The sequence below is a fragment of the Scyliorhinus canicula genome, chromosome 28 (genome assembly GCF_902713615.1).
Source record: "Scyliorhinus canicula chromosome 28, sScyCan1.1, whole genome shotgun sequence".
Lineage (NCBI taxonomy): Eukaryota > Metazoa > Chordata > Chondrichthyes > Carcharhiniformes > Scyliorhinidae > Scyliorhinus > Scyliorhinus canicula.
The window spans coordinates 14131203-14157984 of NC_052173.1; the positions used below are offsets into that span (position 1 = coordinate 14131203).

Sequence of the window (26782 nt, forward strand, 5' to 3'; positions counted from 1 at the left end):
CCCGACGTTGTGTCTTACAACTCCAAATTGGAGACGCAGACCTTTGAGGTCTCGGATGGCGACTTCATAGTTCAGCCATCTCCTAACAATTGTCCCCCACGACGTTCCTGGCGCAGACGACGTCACCAGCTAGGTATCCGCCGACTGATCCAGCACATCAGCTCCATGATGACTTTCCGGAGCCGAAGAGACTCCGATGTCCTCGGCCTCATCGCTCGCCAAGGGGATCTTTGGACTTTGGGAGAATGTATCCCGCACAGAAGCTACGAGTAGAGAATGCTTGTCTTCCCCAGGCTCCTTGCAGGGTACGATCTCCCCTGATAGGGTGGCGGAGCTCAATTAACCCATGTATATAAGGTCAGCCAGTAAATCACCAACCTCTGAAGAAACCCAGTCGGAAGCTACCGGGACATACTGTTTGTGTAACTAAAACTTCCTATTTTACTCGGTGTTGGCTCCCCATGTCCTTATTAAAGCCACGTTTTGGGACAGTTAATTTTGATTTACAAACATTTCTGAATAACCATAGATAGCATTCAGAGACTGTGACTGATTGTTGGCCTTGCTTCTGATCAGAAGAATGCTCGTATTAAATATGCTGATCAAGATCTATCGATTGCCAGGGTTATAGCATCTTTTCAAACGATTGCTTTTGTGGGGTCAGTGAACAAGAAAGCTGGATAGGCTCGGTACTGAAATGCGAGGGGAGTCAGTTTGTCTTTTATCTGTGTAGAGGGCTAGATGGTAGTTTGTCTTCTACCATTCTGCATAATACAATGGGGATGGAGTTATTAATTAATCATGGCATTCAATCTCCATCAACTAGTCTACATGAGGCAAGGAAACCGCCCCCAACCCAAACAGTGGTGCAAATCGCAGGCCTGTTATAGAACCCCTCCTTCGAGCTTGCCAAAGATCAGGGGCTGGATTCTCCGATCCCAAACGCCGAAATCGCGTTTGGCGACAGGGCGGAGAATCCCCGATGATGCCGAAATCGGAGGCGGCTCCGTCCCCCTGAAAAGCGGCGTCCGAACGTTGGCCGGGTCCGCAAGCGACATCCGCCATGAAACACAGCACGGCCACTGCAGGCCGCCGCCATGCACTTGCGCGGCCACGGTCCCGGCAACTCTCCAGGCCGTATCGGCAGCTAGAGCTGGGAGCTCTACGCTGCCTGGCTGGCAGCCTCCTCACCCCACCCCCGGTACAGGGAATCGGTGGCCGTTTTGCGCCAGTTTCACGCCGGCGTGGGACTTAGTCTCCAGAACGGATAATCCAGCCCCAGGTACCTCAGGGCAGGATGCGATATCTTTAAACATAAAAAAAACAATACATTTAGAATACCCAATTCTTTTTATTTACAATTGAAAAAAAATGAAAAATGAAAATTGCTTATTGTCACGAGTCGGCTTCAATTAAGTCAATGAAATTAAGGGGCAATTTAGCGTGGCCAATCCTCCTACCCTGCACATCTTTGGGTTGTGGGGGTGATACCCACGCAGACACGGGGAGAATGTGCACACTCCATACGGATAGTGACCCGGGGATTGAACCTGGAACCTCGGCACCGTGAGGCAGCAGTGCGAACCACTGCACCACTGTGCTGCCCCAGGTTGCGAGATCTGACCGAGGGCTTGTATGCTGGGGCTCAATATGTGACCATGAGTGTGTCAAAGCTTCCCACTGCCTTCCTCCTCAGGAAATGGCCTTGTGAGAGTGGTAATAGGATGGCACGGTGATACAGTGATTAGCACTGCTGCCTCACAGCTCCACGGTCCTGGGTTCAATTCCGCCTTGGGTGTCTGTGTGGGATTTGCACATTCTCCCCATGTCTGCGTGGGTTTCCTCCGGGTGCTCCAGTTTCCTCACACAGTCGAAAGATGATTAGGTTGGTTGGATTGGCCATGCTAAATTGCCCCTCAGCGTCCTTTAGGTTACGGGGCTAGGGTAGGGGAGTGCGCCTAGGTAGGATGTTCTTTCAGAGGATTGGTGAGAACTCAATGGGCCGAATGGCCTCCGTCTGCACTGTAGGGATTCTATCATCAGACCCACTCGACGTATAGAAAAGTCTCTTTTTTTTTGAAGGTACTATCTCAATTAACGAGGACTGTCAGTCAAAAATTAAAGTTCCAATATGCAGTGCGATTAACCTGGTCAAGAGGCAATTGACAACCCACAGAACATGGCCCCTCATCAAATCTGCTCTGTAACACTAAATTGACGAATACAAATGGCCTAGCCCAAAATGAGCCTTTTGTGTCTTCGAAATGAGAATACAGTACCATCTCAATCGTGCTTCATTTAGGGCTGTGAGGCGCTTTGGGATGCCCCAGGGCACTATATAAATGCAAGTCTTTTCCTAGCAGATACAGTGAACGCCCAACTACCTTCTAACCCACACTAAGCTCATTTTTGATGGGGAGTCATTCCATGAGAACATTAGGAATGTTTTCTTGCTAATCTCAAACAACATTCAACAATGTTTATAATAGTCCCCCAAGTTCAGAGAACTTTGAACACAGTGCAGAAGGAGGCCATTCGGCCCATCAAGTCTGCACCGACCCACTTCCACCCTATCCCCATAACCTCCTAACCCTTTTGGACACTAAGGGCAATCCACCTAACCTGCACGTGTTTGGACTGTGGGAGGAAACCGGAGCATCCGGAGGAAACCCACGCAGACACGGGGAGAACGTGCAGACTCCGCGCAGACTGTGACCCAAGCCAGGAATCGAACCTGGGACCCTGGCGCCGTGAAGCCACAGTGCCAGCCATTTGTGCTACCGTGCTGCAGTTTAACAATTTAAATTTAGCAACTTAACATGACCAATCCACCTAGCCTGCACATCTTTGGACACTAAGGGACAATTTAACATGGCCAATCCACCTAGCCTGCACATCTTTGGACACTAAGGGACAATTTAACATGGCCAATCCACCTAGCCTGCACATCTTTGGACACCAAGGGACAATTTATCATGGCCAATCCACCTAACCTGCACATCTTTGGACACTAAGGGACAATTTATCATGGCCAATCCACCTAACCTGTACATCTTTGGACACTAAGGGACAATTTAACACGGCCAATCCACCTAACCTGTACATCTTTGGACACTAAGGAACAATTTAGCATGGCCAATCCACCTAACCTGCACATCTTTGGACACTAAGGGACAATTTAACACGGCCAATCCACCTAACCTGTACATCTTTGGACACTAAGGGACAATTTAGCATGGCCAATCCACCTAACCTGCACATCTTTGGACACTAAGGGACAATTTAGCACGGTCAATCCACCTAATCTGCACATCTTTGGACACTAAGGGACAATTTAGCACGGTCAATCCACCTAATCTGCACATGTTTGGACTGTGGGAGGAAACCGGAGCACCCGGAGGAAACCCATGCACACACGGGGAGGACGTGCAGACTCCGCACAGGCAGTGACCCAAGCCGGGAATCGAACCTGGGACCTGAGTTAATGTACTTGTGACACAAAGAAAAGATGATTTTGATGATTATAACAACAAATAAAACCTATTGCAACTGCTTTCTTAAAATTGCAATGCAGATGAAATCTGTGTGTGTGATGTAACAGTTGCACAAGTGTCTGGGGAGGAAAATTGTCATTTGAAGAGGCAGGAATGTTGGGTGCAGCTCTGCTGTGTGTCTCCTGGAGAGGGGGCTGGACCATTGGTGCTGGTTTTAGGGAAGGGGGTGGGTAGAAGTGCAGGCTCTGCCTCTTTTTTACGTTTGAGCTCAGCAGTGTGTGTGTGTGGGGGAGTTTTCAACGTCAGATCCGAGGGTGTGAATTGCTCGGTTGTGCTCCAGTCTCTCTGGAACAGTGTTGTGACTCTGAGGATCTGAGGTAAATGCCGATGTTTATTTTCAAACAAAAAACAAAATATTTTGCTCTCAATTATTGGCTCTGTTACATTGATTTTTAAATATCTGCTGTGTGGACTGTTGGCCAGGCTGGAGAACCATGATTCCCCACCCCCCACTTAGCCACGTCTTTAAATCCCCTCCCCAACCTCTTTCTAAAATGTTAAAAAGGTTGCTTTCTCCCCCTCAATATATTTCTTTTCTTTTTCCCCCCTCCTCCTCCTCCCGCTTCCAGAGAACCCACTCGAGTGAAAAATGGCCGTAGAAGGAGCAATGAAGTGTGTCAAGTACTTGATGTTCATATTTAACTTCTTGTTTTGGGTGAGTGTTAAGTTGTTTTTTTTTTAATGTCACTTTTTTTTTGAGGGGGGTGTTTCTAGGTGTGTGTGTGGGGGGCTGGGGGGGGGGGGGGGGGAAGAGTATCACCTTAAATGTGACTGGACTACAATTCTGTCAAATTTGGTCAATGTTGTGGTGTGGACGTGCTGAGAAAACTTAATTACTATTGCATCCCAAACTGCAATTTTTTTTTTGGTTAGAAATAATGCACTGTTTAAACATGTTGGTTTGGCTGATTTTCTTGGTGTTTCAAAGTCTCTTTACTGTGCTATCCTCCCTCTTTTTTTTAATCTCTTTTTTTTTCTCCCACTCTCTCTGGTTAATGCTAAACTCCTTGAGAACAAAACGTCTGCCAACATTGAGGCAGCTTTTTAAAAAAAATGGGACCAGCTACGTGGATTGATTCCCCCCCCCTGGAAATGCAGGATCTTGTGGGAGGGCTCAGTCATGGTTTGGGAGAGGAAATGGAAGGGGGGGGGGGGGGGGGAGAGAGAGAAATATAGGACATTGAGGTGGGGAGGGGGGAGAATTGACTATTGTCAAGGGTGAATAAGACTAGATTGTTTTGGCTATTGGAATGAAACACTAGGGTGATCTACTTGGGAGGACTGGGATTGTGTGAGGGAGGGGGGACACACTAGGGTGATCTACTTGGGAGGACTGGGATTGTGTGAGGGAGGGGGGACACACTAGGGTGATCTACTTGGGAGGACTGGGATTGTGTGAGGGAGGGGGGACACACTAGGGTGATCTACTTGGGAGGACTGGGATTGTGTGAGGGGGGGCACTAGGGTGATCTACCTGGGAGGACTGGGATTGTGTGGGGGGGGGGGGACACACTAGGGTGATCTACTTGGGAGGACTGGGATTGTGTGAGGGGGGGGGGGACACACTAGGGTGATCTACCTGGGAGGACTGGGATTGTGTGAGGGAGGGGGGGGGGCACTAGGGTGATCTACTTGGGAGGACTGGGATTGTGTGAGGGGGGGCACTAGGGTGATCTACCTGGGAGGACTGGGATTGTGTGGGGGGGGGGGGACACACTAGGGTGATCTACTTGGGAGGACTGGGATTGTGTGAGGGGGGGGGGGGACACACTAGGGTGATCTACCTGGGAGGACTGGGATTGTGTGAGGGAGGGGGGGGCACTAGGGTGATCTACTTGGGAGGACTGGGATTGTGTGAGGGAGGGGGAACACACTAGGGTGATCTACTTGGGAGGACTGGGATTGTGTGAGGGAGGGGGACACACTAGGGTGATCTACTTGGGGGGACTGGGATTGTGTGAGGGAGGGGGGACACACTAGGGTGATCTACTTGGGAGGACTGGGATTGTGTGAGGGGGGGGGGCACTAGGGTGATCTACTTGGGAGGACTGGGATTGTGTGAGGGAGGGGGGACACACTAGGGTGACCTACTTGGGGGGACTGGGATTGTGTGAGGGAGGGGGGGCACTAGGGTGATCTACTTGGGGGGACTGGGATTGTGTGAGGGGGGGGGGCACTAGGGTGATGTACTTGGGAGGACTGGGATTGTGTGAGGGAGGGGGGACACACTAGGGTGATCTACTTGGGAGGACTGGGATTGTGTGAGGGAGGGGGGACACACTAGGGTGATCTACTTGGGGGGACTGGGATTGTGTGAGGGAGGGGGGGGACACACTAGGGTGACCTACTTGGGAGGACTGGGATTGTGTGAGGGGGGACACACTAGGGTGATCTACTTGGGAGGACTGGGATTGTGTGAGGGAGGGGGGGACACACTAGGGTGACCTACTTGGGAGGACTGGGATTGTGTGAGGGGGGACACACTAGGGTGATCTACTTGGGAGGACTGGGATTGTGTGAGGGAGGGGGGGACACACTAGGGTGACCTACTTGGGAGGACTGGGATTGTGTGAGGGGGGCACTAGGGTGATCTACTTGGGAGGACTGGGATTGTGTGAGGGGGGGGGGGACACACTAGGGTGATCTACTTGGGAGGACTGGGATTGTGTGAGGGGAGCACTAGGGTGATCTACTTGGGAGGACTGGGATTGTGTGAGGGAGGGGGGACACACTAGGGTGATCTACTTGGGAGGACTGGGATTGTGTGAGGGGGGGCATTAGGGTGATCTACTTGGGAGGACTGGGATTGTGTGAGGGAGGGGGGACACACTAGGGTGATCTACCTGGGAGGACTGGGATTGTGTGAGGGGGGCACTAGGGTGATCTACTTGGGGGGACTGGGATTGTGTGAGGGAGGGGGGACACACTAGGGTGATCTACTTGGGAGGACTGGGATTGTGTGAGGGGGGAAACACTAGGGTGATCTACTTGGGAGGACTGGGATTGTGTGAGGGAGGGGGGGGCACACTAGGGTGATCTACTTGGGAGGACTGGGATTGTGTGAGGAAGGGGGGGGGACACACTAGGGTGATCTACCTGGGAGGACTGGGATTGTGTGAGGGAGGGGGGGGACACACTAGGGTGATCTACTTGGGAGGACTGGGATTGTGTGAGGGAGGGGGGGGGGGACACTAGGGTGATCTACTTGGGAGGACTGGGATTGTGTGAGGGGGGGGGCACACTAGGGTGATCTACTTGGGAGGACTGGGATTGTGTGAGGGAGGGGGGACACACTAGGGTGATCTACTTGGGAGGACTGGGATTGTGTGAGGGAGGGGGGTGGTCACTAGGGTGATCAACGTGGGAGGACTGGGATTGTGTGAGCAGGATGTTCCTCGAAGCTTTTGTTTTAAAGATTACCTGACTGAGTGGTAGTTGTGACAAGATTTTGCACCAGCGATATTTATGGGTGTGCCAACCTCACTTACTAAACCGTGCCCCGTCCTCATGAACGAGCTATCGGTGTCCTCAGTCTCATTTCCTGCACTGCCTCCTTCTCTCTTTTCAAAATTGATTGTTTACAAGCAGGAATTTCAGGTTTTTCTAGCGAGGCCGGAGGGAGGGGAGTGGGATTTGTTGAAAACTTTAATGCTGCAAATTCTCAGCAGGTCAGGTAGCATCGGTGGAGAGTGAGAGAGAGCTGACATTTTGAAGTCTGGGACTTTTATCATCACAACTGTCTGGGATTAACCCCACTGACTCGATCATTTTTGTTTATGCCTCAGATTCAATCTTAACAACATTTGGATGTGTATTACTTGATTATTCCTTCATGCTGTTCAAGCAGTTCCTGATTTGCTTTAAATGTTGCCATTTAATCTCCTGCTGGTCAATTTTTTTTGTGGTCATCTTGACATTATGGGAGGCATTCTCAAATTGAAATGGATGCTTCTCAAATCGTTCTGGGGGGGGGGGGGGGGGAGAACCACTGGGGTTGGGAGTGTGTCTTTAACTCAGCCTGCCTTTGTTGTAACTTTGGGGTAAGATTGTACAAGTCCCAGGAGCTTACTTTGTTTTGCCCTCCTTGGCTCCAGAACTTCTCAGGGGACGTTTTGTCTCCCCTCTGGGGGAAAAAAAAAAGAGAATCTGGTCAGGGGATTGAGAATGTGTAATGGCTGCCAACTGGGAGGATTCTTAAATGGTTGCTGTTCTTGTGACCTGGTGGGGACGTTTTAGTTTGGTGATTTTTGGATCTACAGCTACATAATATATGTCTGTTGTGTTGTTTGGTACTACAGAACCTGCGTGTTGCTGGGAAAAGAGAACCGCTGTTAAAGCTTTTCATATTGTTCTCACCAGATCGGCTCACATGCATTTTCTGACTGTTAACAGGAACAACAATATTCTACACTCCTCTTTCTGCAGTTTAGATGTTCCCCTGTGTTAAGGTTGGAAAATTCTTGGGGGCTGCCCTGACAATGCTGGACAGAGAGCTTCGGCTTGTCTCTGTAATGCCGCACGGACAGTCTTGTGTTGCTGGATACCCTCGTGACTTTTGACTTCTCGGTGCTCTGAAGTACCTTTGCAAGCCCTGATTTCTAATGTACCAAATGACAAGTTGTTTTACGTTCGTTTACGGTTCGATTCCCGGCTTGGGTCACTGTCTGTGCGGAGTCTGCACGTTCTCCCCGTGTGTGCGTGGGTTTCCTCCGGGTGCTCCGGTTTCCTCCCACAAGTCCCAAAGGACGTGCTGTTAGGTCATTTGGACATTCTGAATTCTCCCTCCATGTACCCAAACAGGCGCCGGAATGTGGCGACTAGGGGCTTTTCACAGTAACTTCATTGTAGTGTTATTGTAAGCCTACTTGTGACAATAATAAAGATTATTAGGGCAGCAAACAGAATGGTTCTTGCTGTGAGTAAGGGCACAGACAGCAGACTTCTGGGTAAGCTCTGGTGAGGGTGACTGCACTCCGAACTGATTCATCTTTGTTTTCCACTTTGTCACAAGCCTCTCGCTCAAAAGGTGATGAGTTTTTACGAGTCAAGTTTTTAAGAACTTCACTGAAATCGCTTCAAATAAGAGTGGTGATATGTCTGTGTATAGCCAGCGTTTGGTGCGATTGCTCAAGGCAGCCAGTAACACCTACCCTTGTTGCAGGAGTGTGGTTTTTGCAATGTAGAACAAGCTTAGAGGTGTTACATCAAGGCCTGTGCTTCAGGTTTAACCAACGTGAAGTTAATTCTTAGTTTGTCAACCAGTCTGTTCGGTAGCCTCAATTAGCAAAGTGCAACTGGAACAGTTGGCTGCAATTTTTTAAAACAAAAAAAATTATTTGTTTTGTGAGGTAAGAATCAAAACCGTGCATACAAGGCTGTTCTTCACACACCGGTTTGGAACATTTTTCAGCAAATCGCAGTTGATGCAAAATCAATTCTGTGAAATGCGTAGGTTTTTAGTTGCTTATTTGCCGGTGTATGTACTTGAAGGATGTTGCGACTCCCCTTCCATGGGGTAGGGTTGATGTTTTCCCACAAGACATTGCAGCAGAGCTCCACGCCATGGGTCACTCTGCATAATGGGAAATGAGCTAACGTGTTTTCGCTCGGAGCCTAAACATACATTGTTGAAATTGGTAGCTCTAATTAAAGCTTTTTTTAAAAAAAACATTTCTTCCCTGTCCCTATTTTCCTTCCCTCCTCGCCCCCAGGCAATGAAACTAGGTTCCTTAAACTGAATTAAAGTTTCATCACATGACCTCAAACTGCCCCACCCAGTCATGACTTTTTTTTCTAATTTTAACGCATAGGTATTGAGAAAAACATGACTACTTTTTAAATGCCACTGATATTTAACCTGCGTTGCTTACAGCAGTGTCTAGAATATTTCACTTCCTGGAAGATTAGTGAGGCTGTTAAAGGGAGTTTTTTTGTTGTTGCTGTGACCGTGCTTTTGATTTGGTCTTCACTCTGTAAGCTGATGGAAGTCATGTATATTATGGGCTGTCACTTGTTTGTGGAATAGTTCTTTCCAATTACTCTCTGCAGGAATGAACTCATTTTCTGCTTCGTACTCTCGGGGGGCCAGGCCAGTGATTTAAGTAATGGAGTCTATGTTTTTCTTGCTCTTTGCTTGCCTATGTTCTGAATGGTAGTCTGATGTTGCAATCTTCTAACTCAGTAATTCCACCCCTCTCCTTACGTAATGAAATAGAATTTTAACATTATTTCACCATCTTCCTTCCTGCCCCTTATTCTCTTGGAACATTATCAAGCAATGTTGTCACTTTTAAGATGTGCCAAATACAGAAGTGTCATAAGAATCCAAACCTTCCTACCAATGATATTGGTACAGCTGAAAGAATGTGAGTTTGTATGTTCTCCCCATGTCTGCTCCGGTTTCCTCCCCCCCCCCCCCAGTTCAAAGATGTGCAGGTTAGGTGGATTGGCCACGCTAAATTGTCCCTTTAGTGTCCAAATGTTAGGTGGGGTTGCGGGGATGGGGCAGGGGAGTGCGCCTAGGTACGGTGCTCTTTCAGAGGGTCGGTGCAGACTCGATGGGCCGAATGACCTCTTTCCCTACTCCATGGATTCTATGGAATGCGGTCTTGCATATGCCCTGCGGTGGTGTTTTTGAAAACTTAATTCATGGACGTCGCTGGCGAGGCCAGCATTTATTGCCCATCCCTAATTGCCCCTTGAGAAGGTGGTGGTGAGCTGCCTTCTTGAGCCGCTGCAGTCCATGTGGTGTAGGTACACCCACAGTGCTGTTAGGGAGGGAGTTCCAGGATTTTGACCCAGCGACAGTGAAAGAACGGCCGATATATTTCCCAGTCAGGATGGTGAGTGACTTGGAGGGGAACCTCCAGGTGGTGGGGTTCCCAGGTATCTGCTGCTCTTGTCCTTCTAGATGGTAGAGGATGGCTTTGGAAGGTGCTGCCTAAGGAACCTTGGTGAGTTGCTGCAGTGCATCTTGTAGATGGTACACACGGCTGCCACTGTGCCTTGGTGGAGGAGGGAGTGAATGTTGAAGATGATGGATGGGGTGCTGATCAAGTGGGCTGCTGGATGGTGTTGAGCTTTTTGTTGGAGCTGCACTCATCCAGGCAAGTGTATTCATTACACTCCTGTCTTGTGCCTTGTAGATGGTGGACAGGCTTTGGGGAGTCAGGAGGTGAGTTACTCACTGCAGAATTCTCAGCCCCTGACCTGCTCTTGTAGCCACAGTATTGACATGGCTGGTCAATGGTAACCTCCAGGATGTTAGTGTGGGATTCAGTGATGGTAATGCCATGGAGCAATGGTTAAATTCTCTCTTGTTTGAGATGGCCATTGCCTGGCACGTGTGGTGCAAATGGTACTTGCCTCTTATCAGCCCAAACCTGAATGTTGTCCAGATCTTGCTGCATCACAAACTGCTTCAGCATCTGAGGAGTCGTGGTGCTGAAATGTGTGCGAGCATCCCCAGGTTAGGTCATTGATGAAGATGGCTGGACCTATGACGTGCTCTGCAGTGGTGTCCTGGGGCTGAAATGACTGACCTCCAATAACCACAACAGTTTTCCTTAGTGCTAGGTAGGACTCCAACCAGCGAAGAGTTTTCCCCTGATTCCCATTGACTCCAGTTTTGCTCGGGCTCCTTGAGGCCACACTCGGTCAGATGTCAAGGGTGGTTTTTTTTTTACATAGAATTTACAGTGCAGAAGGAGGCCATTCGGCCCATCGAGTCTGCACCGGCTCCTGGAAAGAGCACCCTACCCACCCTATCCCCATAACCCAGTAACCCCACCCATCCCTAAGGGCAATTTTGGACACTAAGGGCAATTTATCATGGCCAATCCACCTAACCTGCACATCTTTGGACTGTGGGAGGAAACCGGAGCACCCGGAGGAAACCCACGCACACATGGGGTGGATGTGCAGACTCTGCACAGACAGTGACCCAAGCCGGAATCGAACCTGGGACCCTGGAGCTGTGAAGCGATTGTGCTATCCACAATGCTACCGTGCTGCCCCATTGTGAGTAAGTGCCACTTGACTGTCGATTACACTCTCCATCACTTTGCAGATGATGGAGAGTAGACTCATGGGGTGGTAATTGGCCGGGTTGGATTTGTCCTGTTTCATGTGTACAGGACATACCCGGGAAATTTTTCGCATTGTCATATTGTAACTGTCCTGGAACAGCTTGGCTAGGGGTGCAGCAAGTTCTGGAGCACAAGTCTGCAGTAATATTGCTGGAATATTGTTAGGACCCATCGCCTTTGCTGTATCCACTGCCTTCAGCCATTTCTTGATATCGTGTGGAGTGAATTGAATTGGTTGAAGACTGACATCTGTGATGCTGGGGATCTCTGGAGAAGGCTGAGATGGATCATACACTTGGCTCTTCTGGCTGAATATTGTTGTGAATGCTTCAGCCTTGACTTTTGCACTGATTATTCTGGGCTCCCCCAGCATTGAGGATGGGGATATTTGTGGAGCCTTTTCTCCCAGTGAATTGTCCACTGCCATTCATCACTGGATGTATCAGGACTGCAGAGCTTAGATCTGATTGGTTGGTTGTGGGATTGCCCAGCTGTCTATTATTTCCTGCTTATGCTGTTTGACACACACTTAGTCCTGTGTTGTAGCTTCACCAATTTGATACCTCCCTTTTTGGGCATGTCTGGTGCTGCTCCTGGCATGCTCTCCTGCACTTAGGGTTGATCCCCTGGCTTGCTGGTAAAGTAGAGTGGGGGATATGCTGAAGCATGAGGTTACAGATTGTGGTTGAGCGCAATTCTGCTGCTAATAGTCCACAGCGCCTCATGGATGCCCAGTCTTGAGTTGCTAGATCTGTTCGAAATCCATCCCATTTAGCGCGGTGATACCCTTTGTGTGGTGTGGACGCGGGGCTTTGTCTCCATAATGACTGCCAAATCTCATGAACAGATATGTTTGTGACCGGTGGAGTGGTGGGGATGAGGAGGTTTTTCCCTCTTGTTGGTGTTCTCACCACCTGCTGTCGACCCAGTCTGGGGACTCAGTCAGTACTAGTTCAACGGAGCCACACTTGGTGATGGATATTGAAGTCCCCATCCCTTACCACCCTCTTTGTGCTTCTTCCAACAATCGCTCTGCAGAGTGTTTCCTGCAGTTAGCTGTGCAGGGAGAGCTAGTGAGTTAGATCGTTGTCAATTTGATCTATTGATTGGCTAGTAAGTTGTGAGCAAATGCAGGCTTAATTTCTGACCACTTCACTCCAGGGAAATTTAAGGTCATTCTGTGTGTTAAGTCTTTGGTGTCAGGGAATAGTTCAAAAGTGGATCACTGCTTGGTTTTTTTTTGGAAAATTAAATCCTCCATTTCAAGCCACTCTGAAGCATCCAGATTAGCCACTTTGCTCTGTATTTTAGCACCTCGATGTTTAACTCTTCGCTTTCTCAAGCCTGTCCTTTTTTTTTTAAATATTGGCACTCTTTGGAGCACCTAAATGGAGTCAGGTGACCTCTTGGGCCTTGTGGTGCCAACTCTCCAGTGTTGCCCTGGAGTTTCCAGGAATTGAAGATTCATCAGGTACTGCCATGAACCACTGGAGAGAAATCAGGCATCTAAGTTTTTATTTCCATATCTTTGGTTACTTGGTTGTTAAAATAGATGAGGTGATTTTGGATCCGTTGGAGAGTATGGGAAGGATTATGGGCCTGTTGGGGAAGTTTGGAGGGTTCTCGGGATACAAGCTGAATGTAGGGAAAAGCGAGGTATTCCCGGTGAATGAGCTGGCACAGCGGGCTGATTTAGGCGGGGATGGCATTTACGGTAGCGAGGGATAGGTTTAGGTACTTGGGGATTCAGGTAGTGAGGGAATGGACGGGGCTCCATAAGTGGAACTTAACGAAGCTGGTGGAGGAGGCCAGGGAGGATCTTAAGAGGTGGGACACACGACACTTAACGTTGGCGGGGAGGGTCCAAGTGGCGAAAATGAATATTCTGCAGAGGTTCTTGCCGAGGACTTTGTATGGGCGGGGAAGGTGCCGAGGGTGGGGAGGACTCTGCTACAGAGGCAGCAGGGGGGGGGTTGGGGTTGCCAAACTTGCTTCATTATTATTGGGTGGCGAATGTGGACAAGGTGCGGCGGTGGTGGGAAGGAGAAGGGGTAGAGTGGGTTAGGATGGAGGAGGAATCTTGTAAGGGGTCTAGTTTGAGGGCTATGGTGACGGCAGCATTGCCAATGGCTCCGAGTAGGTATTCAGGGAGCCCAGTGGTGCAGTCCACGGTGAAGATATGGAAACAGCTGAGGAGGCATTTTAGGGTGGAAGGGATGTCGGTGCTAACGCCGCTGTGTGAGAATCATGGGTTTGAGCCGGGGGGGATGGATAGTGTATACAGGAGGTGGAGGGAAGTGGGGCTGATCAAGGTGAGGGATTTGTATTTGGAGGAAGGGTTCACCAGTCTGGAGGAGCTAAGGGAGAGGGTAGAGCTGCCGAGGGGTAGTATGAGTTCAGGTATCTACAGGTTAGGGACTTTGCACGAAAGGTCTGGAAGGGGTTCCCTAGATTGCCGGGATACACCCTGCTGGAGCGACTGCTGCTTCCGGATGTGGAAGGGGAGGGAAGAATTGGGGATATATATAAGTGGCTGGGGGAGCAGGGAGGCTGGCGGGTGGTGAAGATCAAGGAGAAATGGGAAGCGGAGTTGGGAATGGAGATCAATTGGGGAATATGGAGTGAGGCACTGCGAAGGGTAAACGGGACCTCCTCTTGTGCAAGGATGAGCCTGATACAGTTTAAGGTGGTGCACAGGGTGCATATGACTCGGGCGAGAATGAGTGGGTTCTTTCAGGGGGTAGCAGATGAGTGTGAGAGGCGTGGGCGGGGGCCAGCGAATCACACGCACATGTTTTGGGGTTGTGAAAACTTGGGAAGATTCTGGGCGGGAGTGTTCGCGGTCTTAGCCAGGATAGTGGAGGAGGGAGTGGACCCGGACCCTTTGGTGGCGATATTTGGGGTTTCAGAGAAGCCGGAGCTCATGGAGAGGAGGAAGGCCGATGTCTTGGCCTTCGCCTCTCTGATTGCACGGCGATGAATTTTGCTGGAGTGGCGGTCGGCATCGCCACCGGGGGTAGCAGCATGGTTGGGTGACCTGTATGACTTCCTGCGGTTAGAGAAGATAAAGTATGAGTTAAGGGGCTCAGCAGGGGAGTTTGAGAAAAGGTAGGGGATGTTTGTGACCGTGTTTGAGGAGCTGTTCATCTCAGGGGGGTGGGAGGGTGATGGGGAGGGGAGGTGTGAAAAAGGAGAAAATTCTGTGTGTATGCCTAGAATTGGCAACCCTACTTTGCAGACTTGAAAAGGGTGCTGTATCATTCCACAATCATACAAGAAGTATTGGTTCCAAATTTTTACTTTTGTTTTGGATATGAGCTTGTTTCTTTAGATTTCTGCTGTTGGTGTGAGTTTTAATCGCCACCAATGTTGAATCTGTTGAAAGAAATTTATAGTTGCGAGTGAAATGAGAATCTGACCTGGTGTTATGGGCCAGGGTTTAGAGAACCCCAAAGTGTATCATGGATTTCCCCTGACCCACAACTTTGAATAGATTGTGGTAGGGGGAGCACACGGCCCACTCTACAGGTGTGGTACAGCAGAAATGGAAACGTATTTTTTTAAAGCAAAACAGTGTTTATTCTATGAACTCAAGTGAACCTTTTTAAAACATAGTGAACATCTTAACAACCATTAATTCAAATACAACCCCCAAAGACTACAACACTAAGTAATCCTGAATAACTTCCCAAACATCCAGAAGACAGAAGAAACACCTTTTAACAGAAGCACATTAGGTTTACATTCACTACTGAGAATATTTATAATTCTGAATTCACCAAATGATCAAGAGAGAGTCTTTTCTGGGCAGCACGGTGGCACAGTGGTTAGCATTGCTGCCTACGGCGCTGAGGACCCGGGTTCGAATCCCGGCCCTGGGTCACTGTCTGTGTGGAGTTTGCACATTCTCCCCGTGTCTGCGTGGGTTTCACCCCCACAACCCAAAAGATGTGCAGGATAGGTAGATTGGCCACTCTAAATTGCCCCTTAATTGGAAAATATAATTGGGTACTCTAAATTTATTAATTTTTTTAAAGAAAAAAAAGAGATAGTCTTTTGATGGCAGAGATAACAGCAGTTCACCTGCTCTGTCTGGCTTCAGCTCCAACACTGAAAACGAAACCAAAAAGACACAGACACACCCAAACTTTTCTCAAAGTGAAACTAAAAAGCAGAGCCAGAGATCGGCTCCACCCACACTCTGACATCACTGCAGTAATATGAGCAGACAGACATTTCTTAAAGCGACATTCTCATGACACCTGGGCAATGTTCAGTTCATTGGAAGGAAATTTTGAGGTGTGAGCAGTCCACGCAAGCTTGGTTTCCTTTCATCTGCGTGCCCAGTAAATTGGAAAGCGAATGTTCACACTAGGTTTGCAGTCGATGATGTGAGAGGGGCTTTCCATTTGAAGTGTTGGGCGGGGGCGGGGGGCAACACCATTAGCTGTACAATGATGGGCTCTTTCCAACCATAAATGTAGAGCTGCAACTTTGTTGTGATTTTTGAAATCCAGGGTTATGGGGATAGGGCGGGGAAGTGGAGTTGAGGATTATCCGATCAGAACAGCCATGATCTCATTGAATGGCGGAGCAGACTCGATGGGCTGAAAGGGCTCCTGCTTTATGGTCTTATGGAAATGTCTTCGGACTGAGCCAAAAAGTGGTGTCGCAAGATTAACTGGCATCCTTTTTACTCCAGGAAGAGCTGTTGGTGCTTGACGAAAAGGTTACTTGACGAGGTGGGTTTTGGGGAAGGGGTTGAGGGGATGGGGTGCCGGGTAAAAAAAAAAAAAATGAAATTTGATTAATTTTGTTTTGGCCCAAAGGGCAATGTAAGTATTCTCCGTTGGAACCTCTTCCCCGCTCCTCCCACCCCCCACACCCCCAACAATTCCAGGGACGTCATTTAGCCAGCTGCCAATCGGAGCTACCTCGACACCGTCATTCGCGCTGGGAATCTTTGCCTGGCCTGAGCACCTTCAGACGCCCGCCTCTTGTCGTCTGGAATATATTTTTAGAATCCTTGGAAGTTTTCATTCTTGCACTTCATTCCCGTTTTGGTGTCGATAGCTGGCGGTGGCCTTTGGAAATGTTGTGTAACAGCTGCTTTTGTTGGGTTTGTCTGGACTGCACATTGCCAAATGTCTTTTGTTTTTGGAGATGACTGAATCGCAAGTTTTGCACTCGCTCTGCTCTTCCTCTCTCTACATCGTTGGACAGTCGGTTAATCTTGTTGACTGTCTAGAAATAACTAGCCCCTCTGCTGGGAATGTATCTTTAAATTGGAGCTAGGTTGAGGAGTGACAGTCAGTAAGTACACCCCCCCCCCCCCCCCCCCCCCCCCGCCCCCCTCCCCCACACACACATGGCTAGCAGTAGATTGAAAACTTCAAAACTGCAATTATTTTTTATTTTCCAGTTAAGGATATTGAGGTGCAGGAAGCTAATTTTTAGACTACTTTCCATTTTCTCCATTTGAAAGTAATACTCGTATGGTGTGTCATTACGTGGTTGCCCAGTGGGCAAGGACTGGTGAAGATTGTAATTAATGAATAAGTTCCAGCCTTCTAAATTAAGTACTTGGCCAGATGCACCACTTCAAAGTAACTGGAACTCTTGCATCATCGGTAGCCATTATCTGATTCCTTTGGCATGTTTGGAACGGCACTGATCCAGTCCGATCTGGAGGTTCCAGGTTGAATTCCTCTTAGTTCGGACTTTACTCTCCCCAATTCCAGAGGGGGAGCAGTTTTGAACTTGGGCTGCAATATTTGCAACTCAGCTGCCATTTTAAGCAAGATTTTTAACATGTTCAAAATGGGGGACACTGCTTCTCTTCCAACGCATCCCAGCAGGGAACTGACTTGCATTTTTATAAAGCATTTCTTGGCCTCTGGCTATCACAGGCCATATAAAGTAGTTTTTCCAGTGTCGTCACTCTCGGAAATACGAAGTAACTGGACACCACAAACCCCCACAGTTACCAATCTGACAATGACCACGTTATTGTATTGCTGATTGATTTTTCAGGGATAAATAATTGCAAGGCGACTGCAGGGAACTCCCCTGGCTTTACTGTACTAGGGCGGCACGGTTGGTTAGCACTGTTGCTTCACAGCGCCAGGGTCCCAGGTTCGATTCCCGGCTTGGGTCACTGTGCGGAGTCTGCACGTTCTCCCCGTGTCTGCGTGGGTTTCCTCCGAACGCTCCAGTTTCCTCCCACAAGTCCTGAAAGACGTGCTGTTAGGTGAATTGGACATTCTGAATTCTCCCTCTGTGACCCGAACAGGCGCCGGAATGTGGCGACTAGGGGCTTTTCACAGTAACTTCATTGCAGTGTTAATGTAAGCCTACTTGTGACAATAATAAAGATTATTATTGTTAAATAGTGCTGTGGAATGTCTCGCCTCCATTGGGGAGAGTGGACAGGGTTTTAGTTTAATATCTGATCTGAAAGCCAGCAGCATTGGGTGTTGCAGCCTGGCTATCGAGTTACTCGTGCTGGGAGGTGCACGTGTTCTGGATGAGTGGGCGCAGCCCTCCTGATGCTGCCAAGGCGGGAGATTGCTCAATGCCCATCAAGCTATTGCCTCAGGAAAAGTTGGCACACAACGGCAATTAGGGGAGAAAACTGGGGTGAGGGGGCGGAAAGGTGGCTGAGTCACCTTGCCCTCAAAGATTATTGAGACGCACTAATTGTTGTGCTTACTTTGGGAGTGACCAGTCACTGGGGTGTGTCAGGACCGCTGGAGCCTGTGGCCATTGCCCCTCCCCAGTCCATTGTGACACCCATTTGTCTTCAGGCACTGTACTGTCTCCCCACCCCCCGCAGCAATACTTCTCAGAAGTCAGCTCTAATTCGTCATCAGCTAAAAGTAATGTCGGCCAAAGTGCTTAGAATCTGCCCGTGACTCACTACTGTTGAAAACCACGTGTGGGGTTTGGGAAAGTCATGATTCTTGCCCTCTCTGATGCTGTCTAACGCATGACTGGCCAAACAAACAGTAGTCCATGAACTGCAGAACCGTCGATGGTTTCGGCTTTACGAAAGCAAATTGCCTCTGCCTGCCCAAATTCTAATGGAATAAGTGAAAGGGTGTCCACCTCGTGCACAAGAATAGTTTCCGTCTTGTGCAGTGTGCTGCCCTCGGTTTTTACATACGAAAGCCCTGATACCTCAGGAAACTACTGAGGGAAGTGCTGCTCTGTTCTGAGGTACAGTCTTTCCCATGAGGTCCTATGTGTCCCCTCACGTGATTGTTCTATGCAAAAATAAAACAAAAAACCAGTACACTAATTCAGAGAGGAGAAGAGTTCCCCTTGGTCAATGTTTATACTTAACCAATGTTATCTGGTCATTATCTCTTTCTCTTCCCCCCCCCCCTGTTTGTGGAAATTTTCAAACTTTTTTTTAATGGACTTAATCGCTTGGAAAGTGCTTTAATGTGTCTTGAGGTCACGAAAACCAACTCGCTGCCTGAGCGTTGATGAAGCATGCATATTGAACTCTAGACTCCTGGGTCCTGAACCTCTTGGAGGGTCTCTGGGGCTTATACTGTAACCACACTGAGGGTGCGGGGCCTGTGAAGTACGTTGCTTAAAATAACTCGGCAATTTGGTGCTTCCTGAGCTGATGAGAGTTAAGCCATGACGGAAGATCGGAGCTTGATTACTTGTGCCTCTGAATCTGTTAGTTGCATCTTGGAGTTGAACTGGCTTTTACCAGGGCTGGAATTTGGATTGCAAAGGACATTCTCTGTTCTATTTCATCTATTTGAACTATCTATTATACAGCATAAATATGTTAAGGTGTGTGCGCTAACCCACACAGATATTTCCTTTCTGAGACAGAGTTCTGCTTTTAGTTAAAGGAAACAGGGCGAGTTTAATATACAGCAGTCTTGTTCGTCATAAAACCCCACTTAGTTGATTTGTGTGTGAGGGAACTTCCCACTGACATGTCCCAACATTGTGAGGGAAGGGCACGTAAGTCATCAAAAAGTGGGAGTTTCTGACGCACACTCTAGCCGCTTCCTCATGTCTGTGTGTGTCACCGCAGATGCTTTTTTGACCTTGACCCTTTAGAGGCGAAACATGCATTTGCCTCCAGTTCAGTTCCAGGGCCATGTTTCTCTTCTTTATTTTTTTAAAGTCATTTTTGCAGGATGTGAGCGTCGCTGGCCAGGCCAGCATTTGGTCCCCATCCCCAAATGCCTTGAAGGTGGTGGTGAGCCACCTTCTGCCCACAGTGCTGTTAGGGAGAGAGTTCCAGGATGTTGCCCCAGCGACAGTGAAGGAACGGCCCATATTTCCCAGTCAGGATGGTGAGTGACTTGGAGGGGAACCTCCAGGTGGTGGCGTTCCCAGGTATCTGCTGCCTTTGTCCTTCTAGATGGCATTGGTCAAATACATCAGAGGAATGGGTGCCTTTTCCTTTTTTTTGCTTTTTAAGGCACAATTTAAGCTTTGCTCTGTTTTATCCTGTGACATTGGGCGGCCCGATAGCACAGTGGTGTGCACTGTTGCTTCACAGCTCCAGGGTCCCGGGTTCGATTCCCGGCTTGGGTCACTGTCTGTGCGGAGTCTGCACGTTCTCCCCCTGTCTGCGTGGGTTTCCTCCGGGTGCTCCGGTTTCCTCCCACAAGTCCCGAAAGACGTGCTGTTAGGTGGATTGGACATTCTGAATTCTCCCTCTGTGACCCGAACAGGCGCCGGAATGTGGCGACTAGGGGCTTTTCACAGTCACTTCATTGCAGCATTAATGTAAGCCTACTTGTGATATTAAAGATTATTATTATTCGGGGGGAAAAGATGGGCCGAAATAACTGGTTCCTCATACCAAAATCTGCTGGTTACCACATTCTCTGCCTTTTTGTGTTCGTGCACACCGACATTTCAAATTTATTTTTGCTGTTGCTGGTTTGTATTGGGAAAATCCATTTTTAAGCTCCAGTTGTGACCGGTTTGTTTGCATTGGCTCTGGCCTGCGGCGCACGGGTTGCGTTCCCAACATCAGAAGCCTGGGCTGCCTGCGCAAAAGCACCAAAAAAATCTCCGCATAAGCAACGGGGCAATAGCAAAGCCAGCAGACCTTCCTGCACAAGAGGAACGTCGGCCAATCTCATTGCCGAGGACATTGAATGGAGGTCCAGCAGGTGCCTTCCCTCCTGGATTATAAATTGGACACGAGGAACGGTGTCTGTCATTTGGAGTCTGCTTTTGTTCAGCTGCAAGCGGGCATGTGTGTTACTCTCCAAACCTGTAAAAGCAAGTGAAGAATCTGCCAAGCTGGCCTAGCTGTAGATAGCTGCTGATGCTGCACACAATAAGTGACTTTGGGCGTGGATTACCTCTTGATGCTTTCCAATGTTACGTGTAAAAGATTAAACCTTTAGATTGTTTTTTTTTTAAATGCTTTCTGAAACCAACCCTCTTCTCCAATGGTGTTTGTTTTTAAATATGAAGATCTTTTTACTTTGCAGCTGGAGTGGGGACATTAGTTCAATGGGTCCTCTTCTTGCCCCTGACCCAGAAGGTGCAGGGTTCGAATCCTGTCAAGTGGAGACAGAGCTCCAACTCTGAATTGCTGTTCAGTCGGTGGGAATGCCCTTTGAAAGGCCATGAAAAATTCCACCATATAGAACGAACCTCCCTATCAACTGGTGTCAAAGTGGTTAGGATTTATGTCACAGACTGTTGATTAAACTAAGACACCTTCCACGATTTTGTGGGATGATAAGCCAACTTGATGGCTCTTGATAGTCCTTTTCCTCTCCCCTACCGCCATCAACCTGTCACAAGCCCGGCCAGGAAGTCGACCGAGCTGAGGGGAAGGCATTTAGAGAACGTGGCTCCACTGTGCTGGGAACTCAAATGTTCTGACCATTTTATGCAGCTTGTCTTGAGCCTCTGCCCTGTCTGGTTGATGCTCTCTAACTACGAAGCCGGTGGGTTAAGTGCTCCCATCTTAGTGAGGAGACTTCAGGCCAGTCCATATCGAACAAACTGCTCTGAAAACTCTGCTCACATTTAGGCAGCTGTGATAAATTGCACCACTGCAGCTGATCGGCATTCTGAAGAAAGCAGCCTGCAACATTTACCCTATCCCCCAATGTTAATGGATCCTTTTCCAGAATCTGGGTCCACATCATTTGCCAAAACCTTGGGCCATACCCTATTTTCCTACTGAATATTTGTGCACTGAATTTTGTTGAAATCCACCCATATCATTTGTTTTTGATGTGTTGCTTACAAACTAGCAGGTGAAAACATTTACCTCCTTGCCACTGAAGGTAAGTGAAAGTAAATCTGCCTGCATTGCGGTGCAAGGTGTGTGGGCAGTCATGGCTTGCTGCCCTGTGGTACTTCAATCCTGTGGCAAGAATCTCCCACAGGAGGACCGGTTTGCGAAGGGAGCGTTTTGAGCTTTTTCCTGCGATGGCTCTTGGCTTTTCATGTTTTTTTAATGAGTGTTTGCACTGCTGCTATATTGAACTGAGGATACTAATGCTGCTTGGTATTTTAATTCGGGAATGAAGTAACAGCGCTAAGGCCACTCTTTTTCCACAAGCTCACTTCGTTGTAATGGGGCAAAGCAGCAGGAAGGAAATCTTGGCGCAAGTAGAATGGGACTTTTGGCCCAGATTTGGGAAGGGCTTACAGATCATAGTTTGACCTGGCCACGCTCACCTGTGTTGCTCATGCTCCTGCTGTACCTGTTTCTAATTTTGAAATGGTTCTCCTCTCCCATTTGCAGTCTTACCCTCCGATCCCTGCACACCTCCTCCAACTGTAACCTTGTATACATCCAAGATTTTGCATCAGTCCGCCCATGGGCACCCACTCTTTCAGCTTCCGGGTCTTGTGTGGAATTCCATCCCGGAATCTCACCTTCCCTTCCTTTTTAAAAACAAAATCTAGATTTTGGCTCCCCCATTCTAACCTTTACGTGGCTCAGTGTCAAGTTTGTTAACGACTCCGAAGAAAGAACAAATAAAGTAAAGCACAGGAACAGGCCCTTCGGCCCTCCAAGCCTGTGCCGACCATGCTGCCCATCTAAACTAAAATCTTCGTCACTTCCTGGGTCCATATCCCTCTATTCCCATCCTATTCATGTATTTGTCAAGATGCCCCTGAAATGTCACTATCGTCCCTGCTTCCACCCCCTCCTCCGGCAGCAAGTTCCAGGAACCCACTACCCTCTGTGTAAAAAAACTTGCCTCGTACATCTCCTCTAAACCCTCGCATCTTAAACCTATGCCCCCTAGTAATTGACCCCTCTACCTTGGGAAAAAGTCTCTGACTATCTACCCTGTCTATGCCCTTCATAATTTTGTGGACCTCTATCAGGTCGCCCCTTACGTGAGAACAAACCGAGTTTATTCAACCTCTCCTCCTCGTTAATGCCCGCCATACCAGGCAACATCCTGGTAAATCTCTTCTGCACCCTCTCTAAAGCCTCCACATCTTTCTGGTAGTGTGGAGACTAGAATTGAACACAATACTCCGTGTGGCCTAACTAAGGTTCTATACAGCTGCAACATGACTTGCCAATTTTTATACTCAGTGCCCCAGCCAATGAAGGCAAGCATGCCGTATGCCTTCTTGACTACCTTCTCCACCTGTGTTGCCCCTTTCAGTGACCTGTGGACCTGTGCACCTAGATCTCTCTCTCGATACTCTTGAGGGTTCTACCATTCACTCTATATTCCCTACCTGTATTAGACCTTCCAAAATGCATTACCTCACATTTGTCCGGATTAAACTCCATCTGCCATCTCTGCGCCCAAGTCTCCAAATGATCCTGCTGTATCCTCTGACAGTTCTCATCGATGTCTGCCATTCCACCAACCTTTGTGTCGTCCGCAAACTTACTAATCAGACCAGTTACATTTTCCTCCAAATCATTTATACACTTCGATCAGCACTGATCCCTGCGGAACACCACTAGTCACAGCCCTCCAATCAGAAAAGCACCCTTCCATTGCTACTCTCTGCTTTCTATGACCTCGCCAGTTCTGTATCCATCTTGCCAGCTCACCCCTGATCCCGTGTGACTTCGCCTTTTGTACCAGTCTACCATGAGGGACCTTGTCAAAGGCCTTACTGAAGTCCATATAGACAACATCCACTGCCCTACCTGCATCAATCATCTTTGTGACCTCTTCGAAAAACTCTAACAAGTTAGTGAGACACGACCTCCCCGTCACAAAACCGTGCTGCCTCTCGCTAATACGTCCACTTGCTTCCAAATGGGAGTAGATCCTGTCTCGAAGAATTCTCTCCAGTAATTTCCCCACCACTGATGTAAGGCTCACCGGCCTGTAGTTCCCTGGATTATCCTTGCTACCCTTCTTAAAGGGTCGTTTTTTTTTTTTGGATGCTCTGACTGGATCAATGGCGCTATATAAACACGTAGTAGTCTTTGAACTTCCTCCCCTCCTGGTACAAGGAGTTTCTGTACAACCACAGGAAATGTCCTCTTTTGAGTGACGATCAAACCCCAGCTCTGGTTCAAAAACAATCCAGGATGTCAGATGGCTTCGACAATTTATCATTATTTTTAACAACTGCATTTTGAATTTTGTACTTGCAGCTTAACCATCCTTCTCTTTACCCTTCATGTACTTGCAGGCTGAACGTCGAGCAGTTGCGGACCCAGTTTGGATGGATTTGTGTCTGTTCCGTGATGCGCAATCAAACCTGCCCGCCATGCTTATCTGTTTTCTAGGGGTGGCACAGGGGAAGAGATGGCAGCACTCACGCAGAAGTGTGACATTTTCCGCTGTGCCTATCACCCACTGTTGGAAACTGCCCAAGCCCATTGGTTGCTGATTTGGAGGTGGGGGGGGGGGAAGGGTGGGGATTGAGATCTTGGTGCATTTCCACTGGGTTTGATTGTCCAGGATCAGCGAGAGGTTGGGGGGGGAAGGGGGGGTGCCTCTTGCTCCCTGCCCCTCTTTCCCACTCCCCTCGAGTCAAATAGTTTGCATTTGTGTGCTGCTGATGAGGGGCGAGCTGTTCTTTAAGTTTTGTTTTCACGGTTGCTCATTACCTTTCTGGTGCAGACGTGCCCTTTGGAACCGGTGTGTTGGGGAGGGATAAGGTCATGAGTGATGCAAGACCCTTGACCCTTGTGGAGCTTTAGAAATGGCATCAAATGATCAGGAGCCCTGTCTTGTGTGTGTAGTATTTGACTATTTCTGCCCTCCCTTCCTCCCTCAGCTGATTCTGCTTGGCAGTTGGGCACTACCAAGCTGTTGGGCACTGCCCAGTTGGTTGCCACTTAGTCCAAAGGTTCTGGGCTTCAGCCCTACTCCAGAGCCTTGTTCATCCAGGGCAGCATTGCGGGAGTGTGTTTGTCATCTTTTCGGATGCGACTAGGGCGGAGATTTAAAATTTTAAATATCCCATGGCACTAAAGAGTTTGGGGAGCTCGCAGTCCTCAACCAAAATCATATAATTAAAGTAGAAGCTGGCCATTATAACCTTGCCCTGTGTGGGAGCTTGCTGTGCGCAAATTGGCTGCTGCATTTCCAAGATTACAACAGTGATTGCGCTCAAGTGCTTGTGTGACATCCTGTGGGCAATGGAAAGCGCTAATGCAAATGCAAGATCTGTTCTCCTCGTATCTGTAAAACCCTACACGGCAACCCTCTATGCTTCATGCCACAATGGGAAGGGAAGGGGCCAAAACCTACTGTTGAAGTTTGATGAATGTGTGGTTCCAATGTCGCCAGCTGTCCCAACAATTATTGTCACGACGAGCAGCGCAATTGAGGGACGGACTGGTGCACTGGAAGGAGTTTGCTGATTTCCCGTTCCCGATTCGCCGTTGGGAGAAGGAGACCCGATGGGTCTCGCGCGTAGAGCCAGCCCAACAGCCGCTTGGCGGTCAAAAGGGCGGGAGCAAGTCCTGATTAACTCCCTCGTGTCTCAGCACGAGTTTGAATGGCAGGGAGGAGGAGAGAAGCAGTTTCTCCTGAAGCTTGTAGACTTTCAATCCTGATCATATGGTTGCAAGACTGCTGAGCTTGCTACCCGGCGTGTGCCGTCGTTTGCTGCACTAACTCTTTCAGGACTTGTCCCTGATGGCTGCATTCACTCCAGCCTCACTCCAGCCTCCCTATGTGTTGCTCGGAGCTTGCCAAAGGGTGGGGGGAGGGGGGGGAAGCATATTTAGCGCAGCTGCCGCTACCATTTTTAATTGGAACATGTTAATTAAATGGAAGTGGCGGCAGCAGAAACATTCTGGCAGTCACACTAAAAGGACTCTCTAGATGCCCTTAACGTTTGTAGAGCAGACGGGAAGCCGACCGTTTTGGCCAAGTGGAGTGGCACGGCGTAGAACCTGAAATCGGGATGACAGAGCGGAGGTCTCGCCACGTGAGGTGCACGCCGAGAGGGGGTTGCCCTGTTCACCCTTTCAGGGCAACCCCTTCCTCAGCGTGTGGCTGCCGGCCATGGCGAGAGGCGTGTGCACTATCTGCAGAAACTTGGAACCGATTTGGAAGAAGAGAACCCATCTTGAGGAAACTGCCAAGGTATGGCTGCACAACAGTACCACATAACTGGGTAGCTGGCACACATATGCATGTTGCACATTTTTGTCTCCTCCGTTGTATTGCCTATTTACTGCTGGCCTATGTCGGGTCTTCAGGCACTCTTCCAACTCATTGAGTTTGCTTTTATTGAGCATCCCCGTATTCCAGGAGGGTACAGCTTGCAATTGGAAGTTTTGGGACGCCAATCACTTCATAAATGCTTCCCACAGTACAACACAGTCTCAAAACCTGGCTGCATAGCCAGTCACGAACACGGGTCAGGTGCAATACGTTCCTTGTGTCCGTTTGACAACTTTTGAAGGGTAAATTTTAATACTGGCAAATTTGAATATGGTATAGGCCCAAACCGAAGGACGACACGTGATTAGAGGCCTCCACTCGGTTTTTGTGGATATTTTGCGTGTCGGCAAGCTTTTGGGGGAGGGGGGGTTTGCCCTATCCTGATTTTTGTTTGTCTTGTTTAATGACCTTGTTCACTCTGCGGCATGCACACAAACAAACATTGCACACCAATCTGTGGAATGTAAACTTGTTTAAAAGTATGTCCCAGTGTGAGTGCTTTTTATTTTGCTCT

At 48.7% G+C, this 26782-nt stretch overlaps 1 protein-coding gene across 1 annotated transcript in view; it reads left to right on the forward strand.

The window, feature by feature from the left end:
- The first annotated feature begins 3760 nt into the window (after positions 1-3760).
- The window catches only part of cd63 (CD63 molecule), a 46133-nt gene continuing 23111 nt past the window's right edge, over positions 3761-26782 (forward strand). The window contains exons 1-2 of the mRNA XM_038786498.1: positions 3761-3871; positions 4124-4209. Of these exons, the coding sequence (XP_038642426.1) occupies positions 4144-4209 (66 nt within the window). The 5' untranslated portion in view covers positions 3761-3871; positions 4124-4143. The remainder of the gene's footprint in view (positions 3872-4123; positions 4210-26782) is intronic.